The sequence below is a fragment of the Xiphophorus maculatus genome, chromosome 2 (assembly GCF_002775205.1).
Source record: "Xiphophorus maculatus strain JP 163 A chromosome 2, X_maculatus-5.0-male, whole genome shotgun sequence".
Lineage (NCBI taxonomy): Eukaryota > Metazoa > Chordata > Actinopteri > Cyprinodontiformes > Poeciliidae > Xiphophorus > Xiphophorus maculatus.
In genome coordinates, this window is record NC_036444.1 from 28,471,029 (window position 1) to 28,486,925 (window position 15,897).

Below are 15,897 nucleotides of genomic sequence, written 5' to 3' on the forward strand. Positions count from 1 at the left end.
CGCTACACTTAATCATCCCCAATATCAGCTCCGATCAGACAACCTTCCCCCAATTAAAAGTGCTTCAGCATGAGCTATGCATTTCATCATTTATTGAGTTTCCATGGGTTAACCTCAACACATATTTTTAGAGTTGGGTAGTAGTAACTAGTTAAATTTTACTTGAGTAACTTTTCAGAGAAAGCGTACTTTTTACTATTCTGAGCTTTGTACTTCTACTTCAGTAAACTGTCTGGATCCTCTACACATTGTGAGTAACTTCACTGAGCGAAGAACAAACTTGTCTCAACCAAAACTGCCCCAGAGACAGACATGCACAGCAGTTTTATACTGAAAGAGACTGATTTTGAAAAAGGTTTCTTTTTGCCTGATTTTGTTGTTTTGTAATTATTTATATTAATTATTTCCATTTTGGTCATTAAAATAGCAAAATTTAAACATAACTTTATATTTTGGTCTGTCCGATGATGTAATTTTGACATATTAAATGAGTGTGTTTTTTGACCAGTTACCCGAGTCACCTTTTTTACCAAATACACTTTTTACTCTTACTTACGTAACAATAGCACTACTACAACATATTTTTACTCAAGTTAAACTGAAGAGTAGAAATCCAAGAAATGACTTGAATTAAATTTTTGGATGCTCAACCCACCTCTATTTATTCTCTTGTAAAGTCTAACTGTGGCAGACCTTGTGTGTCGTTTGCTGTCTACCTGAAGGAATCCTGTGGCATTGCTACCACACCACCGCGGTTCTTCAATAGGGGTACTACTATAGGGTTACTACTCCAAGTCCTACTATTGGGGTAAATAGTAGGTGTTTGATCAGATTATGATCGTGTCTGCCAAGTCCTGAGAGACTGTCCTGTTTGCTCAGATGCGCGAGGCCCTGGGGCTCGTCATCCAGATGAACCAGAGACAGATGGCTCTGGACTGAGAAATAACAGTGTGGCTCTCCCGCTGGGTTGTGCGTTTAGCCAGAGTTGCACTTGTGTGTGCTGGTTTGAGTACAGTGCCTTGCTAAAGTGTGCTTATTCCTTGAATTTTTCTTTTGTTTGTTTTTACTTCACAACCACAAACTTCAGCATATGTAATCAGGAAGTAACCGACTTGAGGTAGCTTATAATTGTGAAGTGGAATGAAAAAATTCGTGGCTTTCAGCAATATATTGTAAGTAAACATCTGAAAAGGTGGCACGCATTTGTATTCAGCCCCCTTTACTCTGGTGCCTCTAGAAAAATCAGAGCAACCAGTTGGCTTTAGAAATCACTTAATAAATAAGAAAATATACTCCATTTGTGTGAGACATTTTGTCAAATGAATATACTTTTAAACTATTTTACAGTAGATCTGACTGTACGCTTAAGCTGCTAAAAGTTTTCCAGCAGGATTGTATTTCATTTAACGTAATTGCTAAAACTGTCACTGTGCCGTGACAGTATGAGACAAATGATCTCTGAATAAAATCGACCTCTTCTGCCGTCTCCACATGCTAACTACAGAAATACACAGCTCCATCAAAAAGAACCAATCAGTGGCAGGAGGAGGGTGTTAGTGCTGTCAATTCCCCTAATGTAGGGGCTGTCATGAATGCTCAAGCTAGTTAGCATGGCCACCGATGACAGCAGATAAACAGTTTTACAATATGGGTAAGTTGTTTCTTCGCCATTAGCACATTTAATGCCGCGTACAGGAGCATGACTCCTCATGACTCTGATTGGTTGTCTTTTTACCGGGAGTGCAGAATTTCTTCAGACGGCAATAATAGCTTGGAGGATGTAGAGAAGCTTTAGTTTTTTTTCACAGGTTATCTACCTCATATCATACTGTCACAATATAGTTACAATTTTAACAAATATGTTCAAAAAATATCATAAACTCCATCTTTATAGCAAACTAAACGGGACTGGAGTGAATGCATCCTCCTTTTCTTTCTACTTCACACTCACGCACTACTTTGTGCTCATCTGTCACACCGAATCCTAATAAAATGATCAGATAATTTGCAATGTAACAAAGATATGAAAAAGTTGTATCTTCCAATCAAATTATCTAACGAGAACTTTTCTTAAAAGCCAAAAGCACATATTTAGGATTCCTAATTGGCTCGTTTGACACTTTTAATATCTCAAAAGTGGGACAAAATGAATGGGAGCGACGGTAGTTTGAGCCGACACACGTTCATCACTGGAGCCTGAATGTCTGCTGCTGTTCATGTCCCACCAAACCGTTATACAACCGATGGAGTCACTGTAGACGCTGGAAACTAAGCTTCCTTGTGTGACACATCAGCGAGCCTCATACAATGGTTACGCAACACTAGCGTCTGCAGGCCAAAGTACCAGCGGCGCAAATTTAAAAAAAAAGAAAAAAGAAAGAGAGACAGAAAGAGGCGCCATCATCACACCATGACCACTACACATTTCAGTAAGTAAGTTAGTGACCTCAGGTTCCAGTGAGCCGGGGTGCCTTTGGGTTCTAGAGGTGTGATGAGCGAACTGCTGCTAACACGGACCAAGCTGCATCCAATAAGCAAAACGATGGGTTCGGGAGAAAAACGGCTCCTAAAAAACAGGCCTTTCATGTGGTTGTCAGTTTAAGTGCTCTAATGCTCGGCGAGACAGTGAGGCCTATCGTGAAGAAATGGAACAATGCATTCAACCACATGAAGCAAAGAGTCACAGGATTACTTCTGCACAGATTTTTTTCTCCTTATTTTCTCATTGTCTTACTGTCTCACTTTGTGTCTCTTTCTCTCCCTGCTGTTTTATTTGCATTCCTTCCACTGTACACACACACACACACACACGCACACACACGCACACATACACACAGACATTGTCTATGAAATTGAGCACTAATATAAACAGGGAATTAAGCAAGCTCTTCTCTGTACACACACACCCAAATGGATAGACCGATTACTGACGCTGAATTACACCATTGTGAATTCCAACAAAGCATGCCATTTGAAATAAGTGCGTACAATTATAAAATCTGCAGAGATCTGTATGAATTATTACCCCCAACTGCTATTTTTCTCCCACCTCTTTCTATAAATTTGGGCGTGTTTGATCAGCGCACATCTGTTTCTCTAAGTTCACAAGTGTGAAAGAATTGCGTGCGCTCCTAATCCAGCATTCACCCGTTGACAGCCACATTTTTTCTCCTCGTATAACCCCGCTCCTCCTCGTCTCCTCTCCCGCTCCGCAAAGGCAGATGTGCATACTGACAGCCAATCTCTTCATCCGTTACAGAGACAAGAACTTTCTTTGTACAACCAGCTCCTCCCTGCATCTCAACAGAGAAACAATAGACTGTAAAAAAGAAAACTAAATCCATCCATCCGTTGTCTTCCGATTATCCGGGGTCGGGTCACGGGGGCAGAAGCCTAAACAGGGAGACCCAGACGTTCCTCTCTCCAGCCACTTGGGCCAATGCCTTTGGATGGATCCCAAGGCGTTCCCAGGCCGGCTGATATACATAGTACCTCCATCGTGTCCTGGGTCATCATGTGGGTTGCCTTTTGGTGAGACGGGCCTGGAAAACCTCTGCACGGGAGACCTCAACTGGCTCAACTGAGGAGAATGCTGAGTGCTTCCCGGATAACCGAGCTTCTCACCCTATCGCTATGAAAGAGCCTTACACCTTGTGGAGGAAACTCATTTTGGCCATTTCTGGTCACTACCCAAAGCTCGTGACCATAGATGAACGTTGGAACATAGGTTGACCAGTAAATGAAGAGCTTTCCCTTTTGACTCAACTGTTTCTTCACCACAAAAGACCGGTACAGCGCCTCTGCATCACTGCAGATGCAGAACCAATCCACCTATCGATGTCCCACTACATTTTCCCTCATTCATGAACAAGACTCCAAGATACTTAAACTTCTCCACTTGAGGCAGGATCTCTTCCCCAATCCGGAGAAGGCACTGTGCCATTGTTTGGCTCAAGACTCTTGGCTTTGGAGACACTGATCCTCATCCAGGCCACTTCACTCTCTGCTGTGTACCACGCTAGCGAAAGTTGTAGATCCCAGCCTAATAAAGTCAGTAGCACCACATCATCTGCAAAGAGCAGAGATGCGATCCACCTTGGCTGCAACTGGACTCTGTCCATTAAAGTTAGGAACAGAATTGGTGACAAAAGGAAACCCTAGCAAAGGCTAACTATCACCGGAAACGAGTTGGACATCCTGCTGGCAGTGCAGACGAGATGCCTGAGCCTCCTCAGCTGACTCCTTTCAGTGTGGATAAGCAGTGGCTCTACAAGTCCCTCCGGGTTGATCTGGTTCAGTGTTCCACAACCAGAATGAAAGCCACTCTGTTTCTCCTGAACCCGATGTTTGACTGTCCAGCAGACCCTCTACTCCAGACCTCCCTAACAAACCTTACCAGGGAGCTTTCATTGTGTGATCCTTCTCTAGTTTGAACACAGCCTTTTTAAATAAGGGGACCAAATATAAATTTACAAGATGCTTGAAGTCTGTCATGACAGTATGCTGAAAAGTTCAAGTATTCATTGTGAATACTTGCGCAAGGCACTATAACTTTACTTTTAATAAGAAAAACTACTTCCTTTGAGAAAACCAGAATGCTGTGTCTGATCACAGATGCCAGAGGGTGGTAAATGTTACATAACAAAACTGCTTTTGTGTGAATCTACTCACCCACATACACTCCATTCTCCACTCGCTTGATGATGTCAAAGGCGTTCTCTATGTTGCCCTCTAGGATTTCAAACTTGACGTCATAAGTACCTAAGTGGTACGATCCGTAAGCCGGAACTGTCGTTCTCAGGAAAACGATTTCTGTTGGAAGATAATCAAGGACAAAAAAAAAAACACTTTTAGGACCTAAATCCTCATAAGGGTTCTTCTGCCAGACTTGTACCACATGATATACTGAAAGATGCTGCGGTCTGTGTTTTGTTGTATACTGAGAGGGTCACAGAGAGTTTGAAGCTTTTCAGTACCGCTGCTCAACTAAAGTGCTTTCAGTCCTTTACACCCCAACGTGGAGCTTATGAAAGATGACAAGGGCTTAACTCTCTGAGACACTCAGCATGTCTTAAGACAGGCACTGCATGCCGGCCAATAGATGCTTGTCAGCTGTCACCGTCTGCAAATGATTACAGTGGTTACTTCTATTCAGGCAGCATGACAATAACGTTCAGCTAGAGGGCTGCCAGTGTTGTTTTTTTTATTGGAGAAGATGGAGTCATGAACTGAAAAAGACCAGGGACCTAAATTGAACATGTTTTTTGTTTAGTGTAGTGCCTCAATAGTATTTAGAACAGTAGAACAATTTTTGTTGTTTATTTTATGGTTCTAGCCACGTCTTGTTCCAGCTCTGTGCTGGAAATGTACACTTGTATTTTTTTACAAAAGCATGATACTAAAAGTACCAATAACATTTCAATTTTTCTGATCATTATGTAAGGAAGAATATGTTGGGGGAGTTTTTTTTACATAATTTTCCACATCAACATCTAATAGAAGAATGCATCCAGTATTTTTTGCAAAGGTTACATGTTTTTTTTCTTTTATTTTTTAAACCTAAAAATAAAAATAAAATAGTGGGGGGGGGTGGGGGGGGTTAAATCACAAAAGATATTTATTGCAACTTACAAGCTGTAATTCAAAAGTTCATGGAACATCTGTGGTTCCAAATTAGTTTTATTCAGCTGGACTCAGGGCAAAAATGGGTCTTTAGATTGTAAAGGCTGCAGACCACTACCTTCTCTCTGGCCAACATCAATCTGTCCTTCAAGGGTTTTCTCTTGCAAATTTCAATTGATGGTTAAACAAGTGCAGTGTCTTTGTGATTGAAGGGCCATGAATGTTCAAATCAGGAGAAATAAAAACCTGCTGCAGGATGTGTGATGGCATTTTATTGATATTGGAGACTTTTTTAGCATCCTGCAGTCTGCTTACATGGTGAAATTAGTTGGAGTCAGTTCTTGACATATTAGCAGTTGAAAAGTCTTCCACTTGTAGACTATTTATGTACTGTGGATTGGCAGATTTCACATTTTTTTGAGTCCACTTACCACAGTGTCTCTTATTGTAGGTAATTTTTGCTCAAAAAATTAGCTAAAAAGCTAAAGCTAGCTTAAATGCTATCCTCAAGTTGCCTTATCTTATCTTGTGACGTTTAAAGGTGACAAAAGCAAAAGTATGAAAATCTGCATGTGTGCAAATGCTTTTGAAGAGCACCGTACAATTACATTGAGCTGGACAATCTTTAATTGTAGTGAGTTGTGTTAATCTGGACTGTCTATGGTGTTGTAATCTAACTGGACTAAAATAGATTATATTAGAATGAATAGGACAGAACAGATGTGTGTTGAATTGGGCCTTTTGATTTTTCTTTACAGGGACCTGAGATGAATTTTATCAAGGATTGGTCACATAAAAAAAGATGACATTGGACGCATGTCGCACAGGGATCCATGCTAACTGCTAATCTGAGTTTAACATACAGAACCTTTTCTCAAGTTTTTGCACTTCTCTGCTGTTTGTTTTACTTGTCGGATCCTGCAAAAAAAAAGAGAAAGGAGGAAAGATAGAGGTGAACGTGAACCTACCCTCTGACCTTGTGAACTCTCTGAGGGTGGGCAAGGAGAAGAAGGTGTGGGCCATGGAGAGCGTGGGGTCCAGAACGCAGGCGATGTCATTGGGCAGACAGGATTTTATACAGCGGACCGTGTCAGATCGTTCGAGCGTCGGAGTTCTAAAGGAGAGAATAAATCACACACTCCGACAAAATTCACAAACACCGAAGGCCCTCTCACTCTTAGGTGCTTTCTATTTCTAGTTTTCAGAGTCAAATGTCTTTGCTCTCTAAAGCTCACAATTACAAGCTGCTCGAAGAGTTCTGCCCACTACATAATCAAGAACTCAGTGGGATTCCCTCCATGGCTGCTACACAAACACTGTCTGTTCAAGACGGCAAGGGTGCTGGATTTAGCCCTCAGCATTAGGAATAATCAAAATCCGTGCGGTTAGGAAGAATAATAAACCAGGAATGGCCAACAGCTCGTGCTACAGCCAGACTTTATAACTTATGGAGACTCGCTCCGCCGTCGACGCTCTTCTGATGCCCCCTTGTCACGCTGTGTGGGAAATGAATTACTGCGCTCACAAAGAATGATTCACAACCTGCTCAGGGAAAATATTTGGATTTGCAAAGCATCCCCAGCTTCACATCAGATAATCTCCTGAGGAGGATTTATGTAGCAAGGGAATGTTCTAAAAGACTCCTAAATTGTGAGCAACATGACTCGACAACTCCCCGTCCTCTCCCCCTGGGGCCGCTCTCATCCTATTATTTAGGACTTTGTTTATTCCACAGACTAATCAGTGACAGGTCGGAGACACTGGAGGCTTCTAAAGCCAACGCCACCTGGAACATCGCTTTTCACTTCCTGTCTGCCGCAAAAGGAGTTCATGAGATGCTCTGAACGCATTAACGCCCTCATAAATCAACACCTTGTCTATGAAACAGCGAGGAAGTTTTAAAAGAAAAAAACGATGCCTTGATGTTAAATTAGGCCGCTCACGGTTGGCCTTCACAGAGGAAAGATGTCAGTCTGTGGTTATATTGGGTTACAAAAACATGAGAGTTGCCATGTACGGGTCAATTTAATGCGCACGGGCGGTCACACAGCCACATGTGAGTCACGGGGCTGTGGATCTCTGGTGCTCCTCGGGGGACCCATCCCGCCGCAGCTCCAGCGGCCGAGCCCAGTTGGACCTGTGGCACGGAGAGGAGCCCCTCCGACAGAAAGTCAAGCCGGCACTATAGGGGCTTGTAATTAGCAATTAGCGGGCGGGTCCAAGTTTTGCTTTGGTTCAGGCCAAACCCACAAAATGTTCTACTAGTTTATAATACCGCCGCCTGAGCGGGGCTCTGGAGGACGAGGTGAAAGCTGCTGAGGTAGGGAGTGGATTTATGAGAAGACGGCAAAGCATGAACGGACCCCCGCTGTGCGCGGCACTCTTTACAGCGCCACGCAAAAATATTTGGAAAGGATTTTTTTTTTTATTCTTTTTTTTTTTTTTTTTTTTATCCTTCACACCAAAATTTATGTGTATTTTGTATGGTAGTGCAAATTTTTTCTGCGCAAATTCAAACTGTCTGACAGGATGGAAATTGTCTGTGAAGAGCCATTTTTCAGGTTTAGCCAAAGATTCGGTCCAGACTTTGACTGGACCATTCTGCCACACAAATATGCTTGGATCTAAAATGTTTGCTGCTCTAAGGCTGTCCTGTTGAGAAGCTGTGTGTCTCTGCAGCTCCTTACCGTTCAGCATGACGCATATTTGTATGGCTAACTTAATTTCCATTCATTGGATCGACCTGTCTAAGTAGCGTAATTGTACCACTGTTAAACAAGTTAAACTAAATTTGTGTTCATCCTAATCAACTAAAGTAAATTCATTGGATTGGCTCAATTATATTAAATTGGGCTACAGTGAATAGTAAAACTTAAATTAAGTTGAACCGACACAAGTGCTTTAAATCGGAACAACAGAACTACATAATTCTGAAATCAACAAATGGAAATCCTTTCTATGATTTTTTTTGTGTGTTAATCATAAGAGGGGTTTTTTTTTAGTGGAGCTAACTTCAACCCTCTTGTCTGCTTCTCTCATCGATGCTCTGCCTTGGTTTCCAGCTGTGCCATATGGTTTCTATTTTCAGATGTTGGAGTGAACCACGCTTGGATTACCGTTTTATCGCCTTAATCTGCCTGAAACTTCACCACAACCTCAATCCAGACCTGTCGGCTGTGTTCCTTGCTCTTCACAATGCCATTTGTCCACCAAGTCTCCAACAAGCCTCAAACTCTTTCACAGAACAGCTGGATCTATACAGAGATTCACATACAAAGTGGCTGGGTTGTGAAGGCAATTGGTTGCACTTGATTTTATTGGAGGGAAGATGGCCAACGCAGTTTTGTTATTTTTTATCTTTAAAGAGGCAGGCACATAGAATCATTTTATAATACAAGCAAGTAATCAGTTGTTATTAAAAAAAATGCTGCGTATATCAAATATGACTTAAGAAATTTGACTTAGTAATTTAACGCCTTGAAATTGGGCTTCTGTCCCTTTAACAAACTCCTGCTCTTTCTGAAACTCTGCCTCCAGGATGTCACCACATCACTAACCCTTGAACAATGCTTTCACCAGCTTTGCAATGACAAGTGGCTCATATCATGTGCACAGGAAATTTGCAGTTCCAGCAGGAGTTTGCTAATTGCTGCTGGCTAGTCTGAAGGAGCGGAGTTGAGCAGCCAGAGGAGAGAGCTGCTGTGTGAGGCAGAAGCTTGGAAACTTGGAGACTGCAACTCCAAGGAGGAGCTGTGCCTTAAGGGCGGGGCTAGGTCCAACCAGGCATTTTTGGTTGCCACGGGAGATTAAAGTATTTCTCAAACATTCATGAAAGAATCCAATCATCACTTCAGGCATGTTTTTTGATGGAATAACATTGTAACATGATGTAAAGCAAAAAAAAAAATAAAAAAAATTTAAATAATACTGCCCTTTTAAAACAACAAATATCATCTATCATTTTACTTCTGCATGACCCATATCGTAAATTTCCAATAAAATACATTGAAATATGTGGCTACAAGGTGACAAAATGCAGAAAAGTTCAAAGTTCTGATGCTTTTGCAATGCACTGAACATGCAGGTGGACACTTTACAAACAGGGGGAAGCGATTCAAGGTAAACAGAAAAAAAATGTCTGCATTGGCCGATCAATGTTACACTCATCCATACAAACATGCTTTCAGCCACATGAACACATGCGCGTCTTCGTCGGCACTCCCCCGCCTCACGCGGCTCAGCCGAGGGGAGAAAAAAAAAACAAAAACAAAAAACCAATACCTACAGACCAGAAAGAAAAACAGACGTTTTGGATAAAAGTGCTCTGGTCAAACTTAGGGCCCTGTGTTTTTTTGGTAATTATTATTTATAGTCGGCACATTGATAACGCCCCAACACAAACACTGCAGGGCATCATTCATTTTGTGTGCGGTGATGTTGCCGTACCACAAATTGTTCAGACCACCGGCCAGAGCCCAGAGCCCCATAACTCAATGTCAAAGGGGAGGCTGGGCGGGTGGGGAGGAGGTGAAAAGGGGGGGACCTGTGCACCGCCGGGCACTCGTTTAAAGGATATCCCTGCTAGGAACCAAAGTGCATCCTCGCGGGCCCGACGGCTCTGGACAGAAGGAACCCAGGGACATCTGAATTTACAGTTAATAAAAGCCGCAGGCTGTGGGCCGCAGCCTCGCACCATGTCAGAGTATTTATACTCATGACTCCCCCTTCCACCAGGCTCCTTCTTTTGCCGCTGCATCCCATCGCATGTCACTTACTTTGCCTGCTTCTGGATTATCTGTCTGCTTTGGGGTCTGCAGCCGCAGTGGAAACCTTTGCATTTCACATTAAATGCGATGGAAGCCAAAAACATGTGCATGAAAACAACCGCTGCAGAGAGACGTACATGTGGTGCCTGACAGTAAGGGGTGTGGGAGTAGCAATACATTAGGCCCGATCTGGTTTACGAATGTAATCTGGTCACTTTGGTCTTATACGTGGTAAATATGAAGGTGTTTGCATTGATAAAGCTGCACATAGCAACAGTGTTAAACCTATTAAAGGTAATTCAGACTGGTTTTTTTTGTTTATGTTGTTATTTCTAAAGCAATATAATATGCACACTTTATGGGATTTCCGTTTGCAAATTACACAGATGCTGGTCACTTTAAAAATAATCTTAAAAACAAAAAAAACCAACTAATATACCAGAGTGGAATACTGGAGAATTTGCATGCACAGCTGCATTTCCTCTTTGCTGAAACCACTGGAATACAAGAAATGTGAAACTATACGAAGGAGCTCTCCATGTCTACAACTGCGACTTGGCCTCCCACCCTAACGGCTCCCATCGCTGCATTTGATTAAGAGCCCCACAATGCCCCATTATCAGGAACAGGACTTGACTTGACTTGAACATGTGTTATTTCTATCTCAGTTTTAATAGAAACGTGTTCATCCAGCACCGCAACCATAAAACGCTGCAGAATGTCAGACTTTATCATGCAACCATCGTCAAGTTACACTCACTCACTCACAGGGCCTGCTGAGGGTTGTTACCGTTTAACCATTTACCCGGACCGAGGACGCCACCTACAGTTGTGGCTGTGACAATGCAGTGACTAAAACGGGAACGCAACAACACATCAACTCAGATGTCACTCAGAATCCAGAAAGATGAAGTTTCAGCTTAACCAATTTCTTTACCTCAAGTTTTAAGATAGGATTCTTCCCAGACACATAATTTCTCCATAAACTCCAATAATGTCAAGTCACAGTCACTGGTCAGTCAGTGATTTTTTTTTTTTTAAACTTGGATTTAAAGTGTTTAATATGTAATATGTCATCCATGTTTTATTGGTTAACCTCATAAAAATGTCTAAAACGTCTTATTACTGCAATAGCACAACAGCTTAATGTTGCATCAAAAATGTTAAAACTTTGCCTTGAGTACATTTAGTCATTAAAACAATAATTCTTTTGATAAGTAATAAAAACACTGCAATTATTGGCACCACTAACAACTCCACTAAAGTCATCATTTGACGGCACTAACAGGAAAAGCTCTGATTTTCAGCGGCTTACAGAAAGTTAGCAAGTGTAGCAACCACCTAATATCCATTTAAGATTTAACCCTACGTTGTATGTTCCAAAACATTCTCTAGGATTTCGTCTTTACACTGGGAAATCCCAGAGAAAAGACTTTACATTGTCGAGAGTCCGTACAGTGACTGACGTTTACGTTCAGCAATGCTAACTGTGCTACTCATGCTTGAAGCTAACATTTGATGCTAAAGACCATTTAAAACGTCAAATTTGTGCTTCTTTCACGATTCTAATCAATTTCTTACATCAGTGACACACACACACACACACGGTCGGACGTCACTTCTGCTCCAGGTAGGCCTCATTCCTGCGAAGCTTTGGATTTGAAAATGCGGAAAATGTTCCGCCGTCGGAGCGGCGTGGGACGGGCTTAGACTACATATGATATGAAATGGGACATTTACGAGAAAATACTATTAAGGGAACACGACGGGAAAGAGAGGTAAAATATTTTAGTTTCTCGGCCAAAACTGGAGACTTGACAGGTAGGCAGGTCTGTCACAATAAGCAATAAATCAATTAATCACATGATAAATTAAAGCGAGCTCAATAATTTCCATTTGCGCAATTTATCCTCCTTCTCTCTTTTAAAAAAAAAAATCTTTCTTTCTGTCAACTGGATGACAAAAGCGACAATTTTGTTTACAGAGGCTTCATAAATTCATTTTATGTTTTGTTTCTGGTGTTCTGTTCATTTATTTTGGACATTTAAGGTGTCTTCCAGTTCCAGTGTTAAATGTTCATTATAGTTTATTGATCTTTGAGAATGTGTTCTTGGGTTTCTCTGCCATTACTGTCATAACACTTGAAAATGGCCCCAAAACGACAATTATTATTGTTTATCACGATACAGCTCCTGGGAAAATTTATCGTTCCTGGAAAACGTGTTATTGTGACAGCCCTAGCTGCAAGTATGAACAAGTAATAACAAAATATTCTGTGCGATACAGTCTAATATGAATTTATTTAAGACCTTTCACACCTTGTTCCTAGGAGTGCCAATAATTGTAGAGTTTTCCTGTATCTTGAAGAATATACATCTACATCGTATCATCAATATTGTGTGAAACATTCATTTTCTAATAGTAAACTAATGTGTTTAATCCTCAACAAGTCTTGTGTTTACTCCTGCAAGGGGTTGTATGGTACTTTGAGCTCCTCCTGGGTGACAAACACCAGAATCTTAGCCAGGTAAATGGAGACCGTGCCGTAGCGGCGCAGCCTGAGCTCCAAGTCCAGCTGGAAGTCCTGCGGCTTGTCGATGAGCCTTGCCACCGACATCACGCCGCCGGTGGGCGTGCGCTCAGCCTTGAAGAACCCCCCCTGGTTGCCGGCGGTGACCGCCACCTGGACGTCATCGCCAGGCATCGTGTGGGAGGCGCCCATGCGGAAGATATTGGTGAAGGCGGGAACGTTGGTGGGGAACGTGAGGTAGTAGTAGGTTATTCTCAGGGGCAAGATCGGGCAATCGACAGAGTCGTTGCAAAGCAAGCGTTCGCATCGACTGCAAGAGGAGAGGAGAGGGAGGGGAGAAGGGGTTTCATTTTTAATAACCATGCGTTGCATGCAGTAGAAGAAAACATGAATTTTAACAGGGTAATGTCCGTTATGGTGTCGTCTGAGAGAACATGCTAGAGGTTCTTCAAACTGCTGTTTTAACACAATGCTACTTAGTTAGAAAAGTGACAAAAATAGAAGGTAGAAGAACATGAATGTGCATTTCATCATCTATCTCAACAAGAGAGAACATGCTGCAGTCAAATGTATTCTACAATCATTCCAACATGAAGCAGACTGAGCATGCAGGACAATGATTTACACTTATGAATATGGACTCAATTTAAAACGCAAACAAAAGGACATCTTTAGGCCTAATTTGAGGCCTGTGTGATTCACATAGGACCTTCTAATATTAACTTTGTGATAAGTTGATCAAATTGCAAACTGCAGGGCTGAAACAATTAATAGGTTAATCATGGTTAATCAATTAATTCAAATAAACGTCAACTAAATAAGTAATCGATTAACCGCTAACTGGAGGATAGACTCAAAAAAGGATATTTGACCAACATATTAAGAGCAGCAACTAACCCAAAACTGTACAAAAATATAAACTTTTTTCATTTAAGGTACACAAAAAAAAGGCTAATGTGCTGAAATGAAAATCGGCAGAAAATGTCAATTTCTTAAAATCCGATTAATTGTCAGAGATCATTAGCAGAATAAACAATTACAAAAGTAACCATTAGCTGCAGTTCTAGACTCAATGTTGAGATACTCACGTCTGTCCAACACGTCTGTAGTTTTTGGGACAGTCAAAGGACAGGCACCTGTACCCGCCCAGGATGTTGAAGCAGCTCTCATTTTCCGCACATGTGTGTCTTCCCGTTACACATTCGTCAACGTCTGGGTTGGGGAAAGGTGGGAAAAGGGTTTTAAAACAAAAAACATTCGCAAATATAATCTGCAATGCACAAAATTGAGCAACGACCAGAAACGACGGCGCTGCTTACCCTGGCAGCTGCGCCCGTTCACTGCCAACGTATAGCCATTGGCAGGGCAGGAGCAGTGGAAGCTTCCCGGTGTGTTGTGGCAGCGATAGGAGCAAATATGGCCGCCAGTGGGAAGGGCGCACTCATCAATATCTGCGTGGATGAACAAACACCCATCGAAACAAGTCAAAACAGGGTAAACATTTATGTAAATATTAATATTTATTCATTTATTCAGAAGGCAAGAGCAAGGTCTTTCATTTTACCTTCACAAGTCATGGCGTCTATGTCATTGAGCTGGTAGCCACGGCGACAGTAGCACTGGTAGGAGCCATACACGTTGGCACATTCCTGGCTGCACGGGTTGCTCTCACACTCGTTCACATCTACAATGGAGGAAACATGGTTCTAAACGAAACCCTTCATTCCTATAAAATAAATGTAACTGCTTCATTCTTAAGTAGATCGGAGCAACGCGTGGTTACTTCCTGTTTTCCTAAGGTTACAAATTTGACATGATAAACAGTCCCATCTCCCCAAACCACTCCATAATAGCTGTCTCCGTTATTATGGAGATGGTCACCCCGTCCCCATAGTAACCATTAGATGCAACCTACAGTTTGTGCCAACTTTTTGTTTGAGAGCAAAATTCCAGGGGAAAGTATTTTCCCCTGGTGGACTTGGCTAAACTCCACCTGTACTTTACCTCTAAAAGCACCAATGTGGGACAGTGTGCTCTGGTTGGCTGAGTCTGAGATTGAGTTTTTCCATCAATAACACAGCGAAGGATGAATATGTGGAAAAGCACCTGGTGCCCTTTCGACAACATGGCGTCAGGGAGTTGACACCGTGTTTATTGCCCACCATATTGTCAGGGATCCTTATTTTGGCATTTGAAGTGTCACAATGTTGTGACTTAAGGCGTAAATTGTATCAAGACACTTTTAGAATTAACAATGGACAATCAAAACAAAACTTTAATACAATAAATATTTTCTCACCATCGCAGTTCCGGCCATCCCTAGCCAGTTGGAAGCCAGTGGTGCAGCTACACTCGTAGGACCCAGGAGTGTTATCACATTTGTGACCGCATAGTCGTCCAGGGTAGTGCCTGCACTCATTAATATCTAAAATAAAACAAACAGATTATAACAGAAAGCATAAGAAAGGAGACAAATGAAGTATTCTTTACAGATCTGGTAAGAGCTTACCTTCACAGAGCCGGTTGATGCTGTTAAAGTTGTACCCGGTTTCACACTCGCAGCGGTACGACCCCAGCAGGTTGATGCAAGAGTGGCCTGAGCAGACCTGCTCGGCTCCTTTGCACTCGTCGATATCTGCAGGGACGCGCACACAAACTCAGCGGAGCAAAAGGCACTCTCGGTCGGTGCCTAAGCAAGGTGCGGTTTCGCTGTCATACCGACGCAGCGCGTGCCCTCTTCATTCAGGTGGTATCCCCGACCGCAGTTCACAGAGTTCCTCTGGCAGGCGTAGGAGCCCACCGTGTTCACGCAGATCTGCCCTCGGTGGCACGGATTTGACTGGGAGACACATTCGTTGATATCTGGCAACACAGACCATGCTAAATCAAGGCTGCCGTTTACTTTTCCTCAACAAATATCGTGGAAGTCTTAAATGGCGGCCGGAAACATTAACGAGGTTAACAGGTTTTTGTACGTAA

At 42.3% G+C, this 15,897-nt stretch overlaps 1 protein-coding gene across 3 annotated transcripts in view; it reads right to left on the reverse strand.

Annotated features, from left to right (window-relative positions):
- The window catches only part of LOC102236679 (fibulin-1-like), a 43,493-nt gene that overhangs the window by 10,384 nt on the left and 17,212 nt on the right, over window positions 1-15,897 (reverse strand). For 2 of the 3 annotated variants that reach the window (XM_023326115.1, XM_005810219.3), the window contains exons 9-16: window positions 15,637-15,780; window positions 15,428-15,553; window positions 15,218-15,343; window positions 14,483-14,602; window positions 14,238-14,369; window positions 14,007-14,130; window positions 6,591-6,736; window positions 4,672-4,812 (exon numbers count right to left, since the gene is read on the reverse strand). In XM_023326115.1, the coding sequence (XP_023181883.1) occupies window positions 4,672-4,812; window positions 6,591-6,736; window positions 14,007-14,130; window positions 14,238-14,369; window positions 14,483-14,602; window positions 15,218-15,343; window positions 15,428-15,553; window positions 15,637-15,780 (1,059 nt within the window). Of the gene's footprint in view, window positions 1-4,671; window positions 4,813-6,590; window positions 6,737-12,423; window positions 13,229-14,006; window positions 14,131-14,237; window positions 14,370-14,482; window positions 14,603-15,217; window positions 15,344-15,427; window positions 15,554-15,636; window positions 15,781-15,897 lie in introns of those variants that run through there. The other variant, XM_023326135.1, reaches the window with a different exon arrangement.